At 36.1% G+C, this 17,514-nt stretch overlaps 5 protein-coding genes across 5 annotated transcripts; 1 reads left to right on the top strand and 4 right to left on the bottom strand.

The window, feature by feature from the left end:
- Positions 1 to 5: 5 nt before the first annotated feature.
- On the bottom strand, positions 6 to 2,738 carry znhit2 (zinc finger, HIT-type containing 2). The gene is made up of 2 exons (XM_051120711.1): positions 2,622 to 2,738; positions 6 to 2,512 (listed from the first exon to the last, which is right to left on the bottom strand). Exon 2 carries the CDS (start codon positions 2,462 to 2,464, stop codon positions 893 to 895), a length of 1,572 nt encoding a protein of 523 aa, XP_050976668.1. The 5' UTR covers positions 2,465 to 2,512; positions 2,622 to 2,738; the 3' UTR covers positions 6 to 892.
- A 1,291-nt stretch (positions 2,739 to 4,029) lies between these two features.
- Positions 4,030 to 6,293, bottom strand: mrpl49 (mitochondrial ribosomal protein L49). The gene is made up of 4 exons (XM_051120721.1): positions 6,147 to 6,293; positions 5,843 to 5,990; positions 4,463 to 4,587; positions 4,030 to 4,383 (listed from the first exon to the last, which is right to left on the bottom strand). Exons 1-4 carry the CDS (start codon positions 6,255 to 6,257, stop codon positions 4,237 to 4,239), a joined length of 531 nt encoding a protein of 176 aa, XP_050976678.1. The 5' UTR covers positions 6,258 to 6,293; the 3' UTR covers positions 4,030 to 4,236.
- A 229-nt stretch (positions 6,294 to 6,522) lies between these two features.
- faub (FAU ubiquitin like and ribosomal protein S30 fusion b) lies at positions 6,523 to 8,835 on the top strand. The gene is given in 6 exon segments (XM_051120727.1): positions 6,523 to 6,605; positions 6,708 to 6,792; positions 7,418 to 7,562; positions 7,769 to 7,824; positions 8,460 to 8,553; positions 8,556 to 8,835. Coding segments are annotated over 5 exon segments (399 nt in total). The 5' UTR covers positions 6,523 to 6,605; positions 6,708 to 6,717; the 3' UTR covers positions 8,585 to 8,835.
- dmac1 (distal membrane arm assembly component 1) lies at positions 8,611 to 9,440 on the bottom strand. Its single transcript, XM_051120728.1, has 2 exons — positions 9,050 to 9,440; positions 8,611 to 8,980 (listed from the first exon to the last, which is right to left on the bottom strand). The coding sequence occupies exons 1-2, from the start codon at positions 9,261 to 9,263 to the stop codon at positions 8,916 to 8,918; spliced, it is 279 nt and encodes a 92-aa protein (XP_050976685.1). The 5' UTR covers positions 9,264 to 9,440; the 3' UTR covers positions 8,611 to 8,915.
- Positions 9,441 to 9,704: 264 nt separating this feature from the next.
- On the bottom strand, positions 9,705 to 10,812 carry LOC127171827 (ubiquinol-cytochrome-c reductase complex assembly factor 3). The gene is made up of 2 exons (XM_051120729.1): positions 10,546 to 10,812; positions 9,705 to 10,099 (listed from the first exon to the last, which is right to left on the bottom strand). Exons 1-2 carry the CDS (start codon positions 10,660 to 10,662, stop codon positions 9,971 to 9,973), a joined length of 246 nt encoding a protein of 81 aa, XP_050976686.1. The 5' UTR covers positions 10,663 to 10,812; the 3' UTR covers positions 9,705 to 9,970.
- Positions 10,813 to 17,514: the final 6,702 nt, after the last annotated feature.

Below are 17,514 nucleotides of genomic sequence, written 5' to 3'. Positions count from 1 at the left end.
TTTTTACATTTTACCAAAAAATTTTTGAACAGTAAGATTGTTAATCTTTTTTTTAATAAGTCTCTCAAATAAGTCTGCTCACCAGGCCTGCATTTATTTGATCCAAAGAAACAATTTTGAAATATTTTTAGCATTTAAAATAGCTGGTCTACTTCAATATATTTTTATATTATTATATTATTAAAATAGCTGGTCTATTTTAATATATTTTATATAAGAAATGTATTCATGTGATTTCAAAGCTGAATTTTTAGCATGCTTACTCCAGTCACATGATCCTTCACAAATCATTCTAATATTCCGAGTAGAATTTTTTTAGGTTTCTTTGATGAACAAAGTTCAGAAGAACACCATTTATCTAAAATAGAAATCTTTTGTAGCATCATAAATTACTTTATCATCACTTTTGATCAATTTAAAGCATCTTTGCTAAATAAAAGTATTTATATAATTTCTCCATAAAAATTATACTGACTCCCAAGTTTTTGTATGTATAGTGTATAATGTTACAAAAATCCTGAAAAAAAAGTACTCAACTGTTTTAAATATTGATAATAATAAAATGTTTCTTAAACAGCATATTAGAATGATTTCTGAAGAATCATGTGACACTGAAGACTGGAGTAATGATGCTGAAAATGTAGCTTTGATCACAGGAGCAACTTACATTTTAAAAAATATTTATTACAAAAAACAGTTATTTTAAATAGTAAAAATGTTTCAAAATGTTACTGTTTTGCTGTACTTTGGAACAAATAAATGCATTAAAAATTGACTGGTAATGTATTTGTTTAATTCTTCCATTTAAAAAAAACAGACACATGTCTACTACAATTTATTTTATTTTATATCATTATTTTTTTATTTAAAAATATATATACACAATGCAATCTCATTCAATCTCTTCTATCAGCGCACCTTTACCTCTACTTCTTTCCTGTCCCTTTTCCAAACATTTCTTCTCTCCCTCTAACGTCATCCTCTCCACCTCCCTTCTCTCATACTCCGTCCACACACATCCTGCAAGACTCCTCAAAACTTTGGCATTCTCTTTCACCCATGCCTGAAAAAACTCGCACTTCTTTCCAGCTTGAAAATACATCCGTCTCATCTGCTCATCTTCCTTAGGAACAGCAGCCTTTGCCTTGCTCAAAGCCGTGCGCAGCTGAGACAAAGCGGACAGCGAATATCCCACAGCGTCCTCTCTGCTCTCTCCAGTCAAAATATGAGCCACTGCTTCCACAGCTCGAAGTGGAGCTAAAGGATCCTCAGGATCAAAATATCCTCTTGCAGATACAGCTCTGATTCCGGCATCAAGAGCCTCAGGAACAGAGTTGAAGACCTGACCAGCACCCAAACTCTCAGAAACAGCAAGCACCGCCTGACAGAACTCCAGCAACATCTCTGAGATGTCTCCATTATGGAGACACAGTGAGAAGGTGTATCCATAAAGAGCACTGATCAGGTTGTACTTCACTAGAGGAGATGGGTTTGATGATAGTGTGTGAAGAGGAGGAATTTTAGCAGTTATTGGAGGGATTGAGCTTCTTGATTTTAGTTTATTGCTACTGACTTTTTTCATTTTTCTGTCTTTATCATTCACACTGTGCATTTCCTCATCATTCTCAGACTGAAGTTCTTCAACAAGTGCTTTAGCATCTTTCTCATGTTGTTCCCACCACGGTCTCCACAGGACAACCAGTCCACCGATGCCGCCTTCTTTCACCAGCCTCTCAAATTTCTCCTTTTCTTGTGCAGACAACAACGACCAGAGTTCTTCCTCTGAAAGAGAGTCAATATCCATGCCTGCTAACTTTTCAGCTAAATCTGCTTCGTCTTCATCGCTCCCATCTTCGATATCTCCAAGTTTTGCTAGTATTTCTTGCACCTCCTGACTTTTTTCATCCCCGCTAGATTGAATCTCTGCTAACCTAGAAAGCAGCTCCAAAGCATGTGTGTCTTTTTCACTCACACTAGTTTCGTCTCCCAGGTTCTTTAAGAAATTCTCCATCCCTCCTTCGCTCTCTGCACTCTGTCGGAGCCGGAGCAGAATTTCCTGCATTTTGCTTTTCCCTTCTTCATCTGTGACACCTTGGGATTTCAGTTCCTGAAAAACAGACTCTTTGTAAAACTCCTCTGAGCATGAAGTGTGATTTTGGCTCCTGTAACAAGTCAGGCCGCAATATGGGATGTTACACCTTGGGCAAGTGTAACAGGAGGGTTTGGATAAGCAAAGCCCGCATGGTTTGATTGATGATGCAGTACTTCCACACTCTGTCCCATCAGCAGGTGTCAGGAGAACTTCAGAAGTCCCTCTTTTGGGGAGTGCGATCCCATCTTTGGTGGTAATTGATTCAGAGTCTGTTTCAGGCCAGTCGCTGAAGTGTTCGTCGTCTTTTGGTGCAATATCAGTGAGTAACGAACGAACACACGCGGGGATTTTACGTCTAACAACAGGATCCATGAGCAGCTAATGTACTAAGGTAGACTGCATTGGTATAAATGTTCAGATCTGCGATTTAAAAAGAAAAAGTCATCTTTAATAATTAAGTCTAATGTTACAGATTCAAGTCAATTGTATATCAACTCTCCTGATAAACGTTTTATAGTATTTGTCTTACCTGACAGAAAATTTTGTATGCGTTCAAATATATTAAAACTTATTAGGTATTTTCATCAGGTCGTGTTCTCAAATGTTTTCATACCGAAGCGTCACGTTAGAATAACGTTGCTCGTCGCAACATGATGACGCATTCGTGCCCTTGCTCTTCAAGCGTCAAGACTGCGCAATATTTGCGCATTATAGACCGATGGACCCACAACCATTCAAGTTTTTGAACAGTAAGATTTTTAATGTTTTTTTAAAGAAGTCTCTTCTGCTCACCAAGTCTGTATTTATTTGATCCAAAATACAGCAAAAGCAGTAATACTGTGAAATGTTTTTACTATTTAAAGTAACTGCTTTCTATTTGAATATATTTTAAAATCTAATTTATTTCTGTGATCAAAGCTGCGTTTTCAGCACCATTTCTCCAGTCCTCAGTGTCACATGATCCTTCAGAAATCATTATAATGTGCTGATTTGCCGTTCAAGAAACATTTATTATTATTATCAGTATTTAAAACAGTTAAGTACATTTTTTCAGAGAAAAATCCAAAAATCAGTATTTATTTGAAATTAAAATCTTTTGTAACATTATACACTGTACCATTCAAAAGCTTGGAGCCATTTTTTTTTTTTTTTTTGGAGAAAAAAATCATAGAAATTAATACTTTTATTTAGCAAGGATGCTTTAAATTGTTCATATGTGATGATGAGGACATTTATGATTTTATTTCTATTTCAGATAAATGTAATGTGGTTCTTCTGAACTTTCTATTCATCGAAGAAACCTGAAAAAATTCCACTCAGCTTTTTTTCAATAATAATAAATGTGTTTTGAGCAGCAAATCAGAATATTAGAATGATTTCTGAAGGATCATGTGACTGGAGTAATGATGCTAAAAATTTAAGCTTTGAAATCACAGGAATAAATTACATTTTCAAATATATTCAAATAGAAAACAGTTATATTAAATTGTAAAAATATTCTTTTTTATCAAATAAATCCAGGCTTGGTGAACAAAAGAGACTAAAAAAAAAAAAAAAAACGTTTGACTGATATATAGATAGATAGATGATAGATAGATAGTCATCCTATAGTAGATTAAAATAGCTTTTAATTAATTAATTTACTTATACTTTTTTGACCAAATGTCACATTCAGAAATTCGGTTCACAAATTAAAAAGCTTTATGGTTTTGTTGACTAAAGTAAAGCTGTACATAGACAGCATTAGAGTCTCTGGCCATTTTTAATTATTTATTTTTGTAGCCATCGTTGTGTCTTTTTTTTTTTTTTTTTGCTGTTTTATTACTGTATGCATAATTGTGTTATGGATGCATTTGAGATAGATAGATAGATAGCCTTTTTTCCAGACAAAATTATTACAAATAATATTTTGTGAGAATACCTAACATGTATGTGTTTCAATTCTAAACAACAGCGACAACATGAAAACATGTTTGCTATATTCACAAACTATTTAATACAATAGCAAAACACAGGTACTGAAATGGTACACTAATGATAATTTACAGTTTGTCCACCTGTTTAAGGAGGAGAGACCACTATTATACATTTCCTCTCAGCCTTAATATTGCAGTTCAGTTCATTAGCTCTGCCCACATCAGAATTTAAAATCCTTTCTTCAGTAGCCAGTCCTTTAGCTCTTTATCGAACTGCCCTTTAATTCTGATGGTCCCGGTTACTTCATTGACCTGTGTTGGAGGCTCTTTGCCTGTGAGGCCCAGCAGGAATTCCTTAACATCCTTATTCAAAGTCTGGAATTAATTGATATAAAGTTAATAAAAGAAATGTACTAATATATTACACATTGTGCTTCTAATTCAATACACTCACCCATATATCTCCCTCAATCTTTCTGAGCAGTGTGCTGTGCTGATTCCCATGCTTGATATCCGAATACACAGGCACATTGTGCATTCGGGAGCGACGGATCATGTAAGGCAGTGAAGGTGGCGTAGCTATGTAATTAATAATAAATAAAACAGAACTCCATGAGAATGAGGAAATGCTTTCCTGACGTCACAAATTAAACCTTAAACATAAACAAAACATCCATTCCTTAAAGGAGAAGTCCACTTCCAGAACAAAAATTTACAAATAATTTACTCACCCCCGTCATCCAAGATGTTCATGTCTTTCTGTCTTCAGATGTAAAGAAATCATGGTTTTTGAGGAAAGCATTTCAGGATTTTTCTCCATATAATGGACTTCATTGGTGCCCCCGATTTTGAACTTCCAAAATGTAGTTTAAATGCAGCTTCAAAGGGCTCTAAACGATCCCAGCCGAGGAAGAAGGGTCTTATCTAGTGAAATGATCTATAATTGTTTTTCGAAAAATAAAAATTTGTATACTTTTTAAGCACAAAAGCTTGTGTAGCACAAGCTCTGGGATGCGCGTTCTTGAATAATTCTTTAATTTTGAACGAATCTTCAATGTGACTCGAGAAGAACGAGTCGTCTCAGGGAGTGATTCGTTCAGTCACTCATGCGCAACATCCTATTAGATTCTGTACTGGAATTAGTTCACCTGTTTCAAGTCTTCGGGTTTGTCGAGTTGTTCGTTCATCTTATGGGGCTGTCACGTGATGAATGAATGACTCAAACCTGAAAACTTGTCAGATAAGAGGTGAGGTGAACTAATCATAGACTAAAGACCCAGGTAAACAATTAATTAATCTTTTCTGTTTCTTATAGCATTACAGTTTTTTTTTTTTTTTTTTTGTAGTGTGATCAATGTTTGTGTAAGCAGTAGATGTGTTAGGGAAGTAACACGTAACATTTTAATTATATTTTGCTAAAATGAACGAAATGACTCAGAAAAAAAAATGTTGTTCATTTTGCTGAACGAGACTCAAAGGTCCGAGTTGGTAATTTTTTCCGAAAAAAAATTTAACAATCGTTTCGCTAGATAAGACCCTTCTTCCTCGGCTGGGATCGTTCAGAGCCTTTTGAAGCTGCAGTTAAACTGCATTTTGGAAGTCCAAAATTGGGGGCACAACTTAAGTCCATTATATGAAGAAAAATCCTGAAATGTCTTCCTCAAAAAACATAATTTCTTAACGACTGAAGACAGAAAGACATGAACATTTTGGATGACAAGGGGGTGAGTAAATTATTTGTAAATTGTTGTTCTGGAAATGGAGTTCTCCTTTAAAGCAAAGACACCAATAGTATGATTAGCTATATTTATTTTCGCATCTAAGGTGAAAATACCTGATTGTGGGATCCATCCTGACGGTGCAGGACCTTCATGTTTAGGTGGAGCTGGGATGCGTGAAGGAGGAACAAGTCTCTCCACAAACCTGAACTCCTCTGTGGATTCAATAAAGCCTCTTGATCCTTCCGCAGGGTTGCTTTCTGTCTAAAAAAAGAACAAACTGTTTCGTTAACAAAAACACTCTTTTATGTTTCAGTATCAATGATTTCAAAAACAAATCTATACTGTGACAGCTGATGCACCACTGACTTTTACACTACTTGAATAAATTATGCGGTAAAACCCGATTGGTATACTAACTCTTAAGCAAGCTCCAGTGGTTAATGAACGTGTGACTGGATTAAAAGCTCTGTAAGCAACTCTCGCTGCTCGGCAGACTGTCAAAGACATGCTTCTGACGGAGGCGGACATTTCTCTTTCCTCAGAAAGAGAGGAAGGACAGCAGAACATGACGTCATGTGTTTGAATGACAAAACTTTATTGACACCGGACAGAAAATGTGTAATAATAATAATTTCAAAGATGATTATCTATATAAATCTATGTTTATAAAATGTTATTTTCAGTTTTACGTATCAAGAGATTGATACGCAATATTATAATAAAAAATTGTTTTAGACGCTGTCCAGGGGACTTTTATGTGGCTGTAATAAAATGCGCATGCGCGAACCTAATACTTTCTAGAATCGCGTAAACATTTCGTCGGACTTGTCGTTGATGTCTTGTGTTTGGAGTTCAAACTTATCAGTAGCTATTTAGGTAGGTGTTTTTAATATTTAAAAAATAATTATTGATTATATTGTACTGTTTGTAACTATTCTGTCGAGCTGACTACATGTTTTAATTCTCTGTTTTATGAAGACTGAACATCATGCAGTTGTTTGTTCGTGGCCAGACTTTGCACTCAGTTCATCTGAATGGCTCAGAGACTGTTGCCCATATCAAGGTACTTTTTCTGATAGTCCTCGTTTTTATTTATAGTTAATTTAGAAAAACTTAAATACGATTTGGAACCAGTCCAAAAGTTTTAATATTTTTTTTTAAGTTAGTCTGTTCTGCTCACCATGCCTTCATTTACTAGATCCAAAGTACAGTAAAATTTAGAAATGTTTTTACTGTTTAAAGTAATTGATTTCTATTTGAATATATTTTAAAATGTAATTTATTCCTGTGATTTCAAAGCTGAATTTTTAGCATCATTACTCCAGTCACATGATCCTTCAGAAATCAATTTGATATTATGATTTGCTGCTTAAAAACATTTATGTTTAAAACAGCTGAGAATAATTTTTTTCAGGTTTCACTGACGAATAGAAAGTTCAGTAGAACAGCATTTATCTGAAATAGAAATATGTTGTAACATAATAAATGTCTTTATCATCACTTTTGATCAATTTAAAGCATCCTTGCTAAATAAAAATTTTAATTTCTATAATTTCTCTACGCTCTCGGTAATATCTCAAAATAAATGCAGGCTTGGTGAGCAGAAAAGAAAAAGTCTTACTGTTCAAAAACCTTTGACTGGTAGTGTATTTAAGTATTTATTATTGTTGTTAACTACTTGTTTTCAGGCTCAGATTGAAGCTTTGGAGGGTCTGGCCTGTGATGATCAGATCATTTCTCTCTGCGGGGTTCCTCTGGAGGATGAGACACTGATTTGTCAGTCTGGGATTGAGGAGTTCAACACTCTTGAGGTCTCATCAAGGCTTCTAGGAGGTAAAAGTCAACTTTACTGCGTTCTACCTGTGACTATTTATCATGCCATTGATGTAGAAGATGGAAGGTCTGATGAATTCCATTATTTTAAACTACATTTGTGCTGAAACTAGTTAGAAGCAACTATAAATATTCATATATGAGTAACAGGCTACTTGTATCTTGGTTTGGATGTTTTCATAAATATAACCTGTTCCCACCCAAAGGCAAAGTCCATGGTTCCCTGGCTAGAGCAGGCAAAGTCAGAGGACAAACTCCCAAGGTAAGCTACATGTCAACAATGTTTATATCCCCCATAATATTTTAAATAGTGTTTGCACTTACGCCCTGATTTGGTCAGTTACCCAGAAGCGTGGCCATACTAGCGATACTCGGATACTACTGAAAACGTTGTTCTGCTAATTTATGTTGTTTAAACCATGAAAAAAACATGTGGAAGCTGCTAAATCATATAGAAAAGAACTTTATGAGAAGAGGGCACAATATTTTGACAAACTGATATTAATAGGTGGTAAAGATACATATGAGCAGTATTAAGATATTAACCTAGTATTTCACCCTCCTGACCGGAAATTATAAAAAAAACAAACATGAATGTGGTCAAAATTCTTGGCCTGGAAATCCTGGATTTGTCTGGCCAACCACAAATGCCTTTTGTTCCTCAAACAGTTGTTTTTTGCACTCTTCTCCTTGATTTGTTATAGGTTTTGGCAGTCTATAGTACATATGTTTTTCCCTGTCCGACCGATTAGTACAGCCCAAAACATGACAATGACCATTTTCAGCAGCAATAATAAGCAAAATATGCAAGTTTTGTTCGGTTCAGTGCCACTCTGTAGTATCATTTTGAGCACGTACTGGTGTATTGATGTTGTGCACTGATATTGATGATTTCAGGTGGACAAGCAGGAAAAGAAAAAGAAAAAGACCGGCAGGGCAAAGAGAAGAATTCAGTACAACCGGCGCTTTGTCAACTTTGTCCCAACATTTGGCAAAAGAAAGGACCAAATGCCAACTCATAATTTGCTCTTCAAAATAACTGTCAATGTTCACTTCATTCCTGAACAACTCACTTTGGCTGACATTACTAATGGGAAACAAAATGTGTAATAAAAAAAAGTCAGCTGATTCATAAAAACTAATTTTGGGCACTTTATATGCTACATTTGTAAACTGATTTGTAAAGTATGTAATATATAATAAAACTGAATCACTTTGATGAAAGAAAAAGCTTTTGTAAATTGCAAATAAAAACATTTAATTAAACACTGAATCATGTGCCATTACATTCTCACAGTTACTGCCAGTGTGGCACAATAAGTTCATGTGGATATAGAAAGAACAAATGCAAAGCTATGGTGTTTTTGTTTTCTTTCCCACTGGATCAAAGATCACAACGAGGCCCCAGGCAGCCAAACCTGTGTAAAGAACAAATCAAAGTCAGTTCTGATTTCATTTCTCATAACAGAGTGCGTGAATGAGCTCACCTGCAGCGAACATTAACTGAGCCACTGTGCCCATAGATGCAGGTCCACCCAAACGCATGACTCTCTGCGCTTGCATGCCCACATATCCTCCTGAAGCCAGCAGCCCACCGCCCGAGAGGATTCGACAGCTCCAGCAGTCGCCAAACAGCGCTTTTTCAGTCGCCTGCGACGTGACCGGACTCGACTTCTCCGGTAACGGCGATGGATTTGACATGTTCAGGATAAAGTGTGTAGTTTCCAAGCGGGTAAAAGTGCCAAAGCGCTGCTTTCTGTTGTTTTAAACAAGTGACACTGTCTAATTTCCAAATAATTTGGGAACATTATTAATGTCCATACAGAAAACCGTCCACCAACTCCATGAGAGATATCGGGCATGTCACAATGACCTTAAACACCGGAAGCATTACTGCTGTGTTTGCATTCGTTCAAGTCATCACTGTGCAAATGTTGCGCAGACGCTATGACTGAACGTCAACACATAATTTAGCTTTTTGATTTGTGATGTATGCTTTATTAAAAATTGCTACATATTAGTTAAATACAAAAAAACACGTTTAACGTTTTATTTGCCATACAATCTCCATAAACATTTATACAAATGTATAAACAAAGTGGTCCATTTTGGACCAGCCACAAACCAGCAGCTCATGCCAGCTTGTTTTTTGGAGCGTGGTCCAAAAAACAATGACCATTTTAAGATTCATTTTCCAGCAAGGAAAACAAAAGCAAAGCAAACCTGACAGAACGTGCCATTCTTGGCGATGTCCATGAGGTTCTCTTCTAATATTCTCTTTATCTTTAGCATACATGACATGACATTTGTAGATCATTTATTTTTAACGTCCCTGGCTTCATGTTGATCCTCTCAGGCGTGTGCAGATTGCTAGTAGCATGTGAAAGTCTGATATTTGTGCAAATGCATCATTTCTGGCTTCCATATCCACGTGCAATGTTATCATTTGTCTCTGCAGCATCCTTTAAAACTTGAAGCATGAGGGCATTTCTCTTTCTGGTTTCCTCCATTCGCACAGGATTGGCCTCTGGAAGATTCTGGAAAAACAGATGCAGATATGGATTAGAACACAAGTCTAATCAGCAATGTAAAAACAGCATATTATTTTTATAACATTCCTTACAGACGTGACCAATGAGGATAAAAACAGCATGTGTTACTGCAGTGATCCATGTCAGTTGCATTCGATGCAACAGAACAATAATAACAAAAATAGCAGGAGGCGTATAAGTGACCGAAGGGAGTAAATATCACAATTAGTGTGTAATAAAACACGATCCCATTTAAAGTAATTGGGTAACCCCCACAGTTAATAAGAGATCGTGTAAAACCCCGCACGAGACCACATTCATTATAAAACTGACTGTTGACAAACAATGACACGAGTCGTTGGTACTTGCCAATAGTCGTGAATGCAACACCCCGCGTTTATGTACGTTAATTATAACAGGTTTATGTTTCTCAATTATACAATTTCCAGTACCTTTAATATTTCCATTTTCCTCTCCTCTCCAGGTGAAATTACGGCCCACATTCCGTAGCCCATACCGACAAGCCCGAACACCCCGAAAGAGGCCAGGATGGTCCTCATGCTGCTCATGGTGTGCACGTACCGCGTACAACGAAATGATTATACGCGTGGTATAAATTATCAAAATCCCGCTAGAAAAGTCGCTAGAAAAGCAAGGTCAGTATAACAACACAACGCACACTGTCAGTTGACACGATGCAGTGCATTGTGGGAGTCATTTATTATACAACTTTCAAACCGGTTGCTGGGATTGTGGAAACAGGTGACACGTTCTTAAATTCTTTTAACTATTATAACAATATACACTTAATAAACATAGAAATTAATAGACAACAAATAAATAATATCATATAATAAATATAAAAACACTCCCAGAATGGGTAATAGCGTTGCTGTCTTTTTCTTAATGAAGTTACAAGTAGGGGATTTATTATTATGGGATGATATGCAGTAATTGATAGTGTATTTGCCACAAGTTAAATAATATTTATTTATTTATTTATTTATTTATTCAACAATTTGTGTAAAAAAAAAAAATAAATAAATAAAAAAAAAAATAAATAAAAGAATAAAAATGATAATGGTTTGTGATTGACCCAAATACTGTTCCAGGGTTTCACATAAGTTGTTACATTTTTTGTAATGGGGAAAAATCATCCACAACAGGATTGTTCACAAAATATTAGACAACGCACAATATAGCCTAATGTTTCTGGTTAAAAGCATACTAATAAAATATATTTTTTTCTGAATGACTAAACACCTAAATATCAATTATGTGAAAATAAGTGGTTAAATAAGTGGTTGTATGACATAAAAAATAAATAAATAAATGACGCAAAAATGAAAATTTGCTGAAAATTTACTCACCCTCAGGCCATCCATCATGTAGATGAGTTTTTTTCTTAATGGGAGCTGATTTGGAGAAATTCAGCAATTTAGCAAATTCACCAATGGGTCCTATGTAGTGAATGGGTGCCATCAGAATGAAAGTTCAAACAGTTGATAAAAATAGATTATGAAGATGGATAGTGGACTGGTATTTTGGCCAGAAGCTGTGTTTTTAAGTTAAAATATTTTTGTGGATAACTTGTGGATCATTGTGATGTTTTTATCAGCTGATGGACTCTGATGGCACCCAATCACTGCAGTGATTTCTACAAATCTGTTATGATGAGAAAACAAATTCATCTACATCATGGATGGCCTCCAAACATTCAGCAAACTTACATTATTGGATGACCAATTTCTTTAACTGTTCTATATGGGTAATTCTACAGAGTTGGTCTCACAACCAAAAAACAAATTTAAAAAGCATTTAAGTATTCAAATCTTAGATTTTTACTGAGATTGTTCTGTTATCTCTTGAAACCCGCAATAATATTTAAAATATCAGTAAGCCTAAAATGAATAAAATCATCATTTAGTGGGTATTTGCAATTGGGAGGTGGCTGTCCCAAACCCTAATCCCTAATCCCTAAATTTCAATTATAAAAATGATATTAAAATATTTTTGGTATTTTATTCCATTGTTGTTTTCAAAAATATCTTTTTGAGTTTTTAAAAAAGTGAAGTACAAAAAAAAAAAAAACATTTATTTTATATTTTCTTTGTAAACTATGAAACTTTGTGTAAAAAAAATGTATGTACAGCTGTTCAGAACTATACTAGCTAACCATGTGCTAATTAGCATTTTTGAGCTAGGTTTAAAAGTATCTAAAATTGTCAATACTGAAAGAGTCACGACTGAACCATTTGATGAAGTTTTGGTAATGACATCTTTGGGTTTTTTTGGGTGTTATCCCATAAAATTGTCACTGCTGTAACAGTCGCAACTGAAACATGTCATCATTATTTCGGTAGTGACAAAAGGAAACTCATAATCCTTTATTTGGGGGAAATGCAAATGTTTTAGTGTGCAAGTTAAAATTCTGTAATGTAATGTGGTCTCTACCAAAACATTACTTTCACTACCGAAATGTGCAGTCACTACCGAAACATGGGATGTTTTGTCAAAAAAAGCTGAATTATCAACTAAGATGTTATGATAGTGTTTGGTTCAGTCTTTAAAATCAGTATGACCAACTTTCGGCATTTTACAAAGAAAAATTGGATTCAAAATACAAATCTCACAAATCACACTTGAAATATTGTTACAAATGCAATCTAAAACTTTTTAGTATATTAGAAAAAACATATTTACAAGGAAGATGTAAACAAAATCTTAACAGGTCAATAAAACCTTTCTAATTAAATTATTATTACTGTGTTTCAGTAGTGACAAATTTGGGGAGAGAACAATTCCAAAACTTTCTGAAAATACAATATGAGAATAAACTGCACAATTACTAGAAATGTGTATCTTGGATATTATATAATTTGCATACATGCAAAATTTGTGGAAAAAGACCATTTTTTTCAAAACATTTCCATCTCTGGCTTCAGACCAATTCTGTAGAATGACTCATATAGTCAAGAAGGTCAAGACCTCTGACACACGTCAGGCAAAAATCTACATTTTATCCAGAGTGGATTCAGACATTTAGCTAGCTACTTTTCATACCAGGCTAACAGTACATTAGATAATAGTTATCTAATGGCTCGCACAAAAAATGCATCTAATAATTTTAAAAAGGGTCACTGACATCAAAGTGTACACTATTTGTGGAATGTGCTATGATAAGGTCAAACTGGTCAGGTATTAATCACTGACTGTATAACAGATCATTACTTCAACACCAGTTATGAAATACTGCTTTTTCAAATATTAGTCATCTTCAAGGGTCAAATTAATGCATTCTAAAGCTGCACACTGGCTACATAAGACAGTAAATAACACAACAGAACATTTGAAGTTAATTATACTGTCCACCAGATGGCTCTAACATACTATCTGGACTAAATGTAGCTGTTCTAGTGTGTGTGTGTGACTCAGTGAAGGATATGTGGGTGTGCAGAAAGCACATAAGTGCTGATAATGTGTGTCCATCAGAGTCAAGGTGCAAAATAGATAGCTGGAACGGAAGGTATACATTAGTGTCCCTTTAAGCGACATTTTCTCGGCCTGAGCACATGTAAAGCTTTGTTCATCCCTTACAAAACATTACCATGGCAACCCTAGTTTCTGCACAAACACCACAGTTCCTACAGCTAGACTTACTACAATGCCACTAAAATAACTTGCTATTATCCGTGACTGCCAGAAAGTAGACAAAATCACACAATGATTCTAAAAGCCTCTTATGCTGAAGAAGATGCTATACCAATTTATTACGTTTTGCAGTAATAATAGCTTGTATTTTAGTGGAAATCAAGGTATATGAAGGATGCACAAACTGAAATGGATTACATCCGGTACAAGAGAGCAGTCTAAAGGGATCCTCTCAGAAGCTTTTCTGAATAATAAAATAATAAATAACAAAAGGGCTTTCTCTCTTTTTTATAAAACCACGCTTGACTAAACAAACTATGACTTTGTCTTTAGCCTTTACAACAGAAGTGCTGTTGCAGCTGTAAATGGATGACGACATGTAAGTGCGTTCTCTTTGGAACGCAACATATTTGAGCTAAAAGCATATTTTAGTCCGAATAATGCTCTTTTGTTAGAAATATTATTTTTATTTTTCTAGATAAATTTCCTGATTTTATCCTCTCGTCACAGACGCGTTCATAACTTTCAGGCAGATGTTGTTAGCACGCTTCAGATTCCTTCACCGTCCCTGTTCTGATTTCCAGACGTGCTGAAGGTTTAAACTTGTGATGTTCTGAAGCAGAAAGCGAGGTAATTTCTTCTGGCTGCGTTATTGCTTGAATATTTAATCGTTTCCTGCCTCTCGCACCCCCCCACACCCCCTCCAAATCACTCAGTCTATAATGACACCTCTCACGCCAACCCCCTGGCTGCCTTTCCTCTCTGATTGCTACAGTAACGCTTGCAGATGCCTGCTCCTGTTGCCATGACACCCGTTTTTTCCCGAAGGTGCACCGCTGATCATTGAAGGAAATATTCATGTGCGTGTCTGTGTGTATGTAGACTGTGTAGTTTACCTTCGATTTGCAGCGGTATGCGTGATTGTTGCTGTGCATTTTAACCAGTTCAAGTGCGCCCTGGTCTGTTCTAGTCTATAGTTTGTTATTTATACCGTGCTTTCATAATGTTCTCAAGAGCGTTTAACACCCCTCAACACCTGTGTGGTCCTGTGTGATATTTCACAGCAGCGCGTCCAGTATGAATGCTAATCATGGCTCTGATGGCGTTGGGGGAGCCAGAGCCCACTGACTGTTCTCAGCGGAATTTCAAACACTAATTCACACTTACAATTTGCGTAAGTGTTGTTGTACATAAATCATTTGTGGAAAGGGGAAAAGTGGAAATGTGTGTTTGGACACCTGAATCCATATACTTCCCAAATGCAAAGCATGTCAGTTGTAATCGCAACATTAGTAAAACAAGTGCGTAAACTTCTGTTTTATGCAAAACTGACCTTTCCATCTTGAGCTTTTACAGAAATGGGAACATTGAGTGCTGTTCATAGAGTATTTATTCTGAGTAGCCTGTACAACAAAACATGAATTAATGCTGATGGATAGAAAAGTGTTGCGGGTAAGCAAAGCAGGACATTTTTAAAGAAATTTGAGTTTCAGTAGGCTTAGGTAGTAAACAGCAAAAGGCCCATGGCATACTTGATTCTGATTGGTCAATCATAGCTTTGCTGTCAAAAAAGTTTGCATATTCACCACTAAACTGTCTTTTTTATTCACGCAAGAGTGGGTGTGGCCATTTTTACATTTTATAGGTGTGGCTTCTGGTCTTATTGGTGTCCAGCTATTTTTAGCTGTACAAAACAGCTCCCTTTGCATCTTGATAATGCAAAGTGTCTTACAATATTATTTTAATTATAAACACACTGGTTTGTAGTGCAAACAGTTTTACCATTTACTGCACGTTGATGTTCTTCTCGTTATTTCTTTATAGCAGCTAATGAGCCAGAAGTCTCACCCATAATCTTACTTCAGCGTTGAAGAAAAACTTGGATATATTTGAAATGGAAAGGAAAGTGTTGGTTTCATATCACTCCACACATTTTTTTGTTTGTTTGTTTGTTTATGTTTTACATAATAATTCAGTTTTATGTTCTTATTAATGTATTCATTAATCCAATACTTTAATGTAAACCTTGATTTATAATTAATTTAATTTTTTTTTTTTTTAAATGCTCCTTGGTGTACTTTAAAGGGGTCATTGGATGCTAAGTTCACTTTTACATGTGGTTTGAACATTAATGTGTGTTATTTTTATGTGTGCTACCCTATAATGATAAAAATCCATGCAGTGGTTTTTAATTAATCTGTAAAAATAATATCCCCTTTTTCAAATCGAGCCATTCTCAGATGCCTGTCATTGTGGCGTCACACCAACAGAGGCCGCTCCCACGACAGTTGATTGACATGAGCGTCTTACCTCAGATCAGCTGTAACAGTCCACCCTCCATGTTTTGATGCTGGAGCAGGGATGTAAATTGGACCAGAATTGAGTGATTGAGGTGTTGTGTTGCTGGATGTAATAATGAACGTAGTGGTCATTTACTCCTGACATCTGAGCCGCTGAAGATGCAGTGGATTACGTTTGTTTGTGAAGGGAATGCGGCTCCCGATCTACATATATCCGTCTATGTTCGCACAAATCATTTGTGATCCAGCTTCACTTACAGCAGAAGTGAGTATAAGGGTTTTTTTTTTATGAATCTTTGCAATCGCCTTTCCTAATAATGTGCTAGTTACCAAGTTTAGCGGCTAAATGCGGCTAAAGTAAACAGGCTCGTCACTCCACAGAGAAATTAGAATGTCGTGGAAAAAGTTCCTTTATTTCAGTAATTCAACTCAAATTGGGAAACTCGTGTATTAAATAAATTCAGTGCACACAGACTGAAGTAGTTTAAGTCTTTGGTTCTTTTAATTGTGATGATTTTGGCTCACATTTAACAAAAACCCACCAATTCACCTCAACAAGTTCATCTCAACAAATTACAATACTTCATAAGACCAATAAAAAAAGACATTTTTAGTGAATTGTTGGCCTTCTGGAAAGTATGTTCATTTACTGTATATGTACTCAATACTTGTTAGGGGCTCTTTTTGCTTTAATTATTGTCTCAATTCGGCGTGGCATGGAGGTGATCAGTCTGTGGCACTGCTGAGGTGGTATGGAAGCCCAGGTTTCTTTGACAGTGGCCTTCAGCTCATCTGCATTTTTTTGGTCTCTTGTTTCTCATTTTCCTCTTGACAATACCCCATGGATTCTCCATGGGGTTCAGGTCTGGTGAGTTTGCTGGCCAGTCAAGCACACCAACACCATGGTCATTTAACCAACTTTTGGTGCTTTTGGTAGTGTGGGCAGGTGCCAAATCCTGCTGGAAAATGAAATCAGCATCTTTAAAAAGTTGGTCAGCAGAAGGAAGCATGAAGTACTCTAAAATTTCTTGGTAAACGGGTGCAGTGATTTTGGTTTTCAAAAAACACAGTGGACCAACACCAGCAGATGACGTTGTACCCCAAATCATCACAGACTGTGGAAACCTAACACTGGACTTTAAGCAACTTGGGCTATGAGCTTCTCCACTCTTCCTCCAGACTCTAGGACCTTGCTTTCCAAATGAAATACAAAACTTGCTCTCATCTGAAAAGAGGACTTTGGACCACTGGGCAACAGTCCATTTCTTCTTCTCCTTAGCCCAGGTAAGACGCCTCTGACATTGTGTGTGGTTCAGGAGTGGCTTAACAAGAGGAATACACAAATTCCTTGACATGTCCGTGTGTGGTGGCTCTTGATGCCTTGACCCCAGCCTCAGTCCATTCCTTGTGAAGTTCACCCAAATTCTTGAATCGATTTTGTTTGACAAGCCTCTCAAGGCTGCAGGTCTC

Source organism: Labeo rohita, chromosome 10 (assembly GCF_022985175.1).
Source record: "Labeo rohita strain BAU-BD-2019 chromosome 10, IGBB_LRoh.1.0, whole genome shotgun sequence".
NCBI lineage: Eukaryota > Metazoa > Chordata > Actinopteri > Cypriniformes > Cyprinidae > Labeo > Labeo rohita.
Note: the sequence above shows the minus strand (reverse complement) of the source record. Positions and strands in the feature narration are given on the sequence as shown.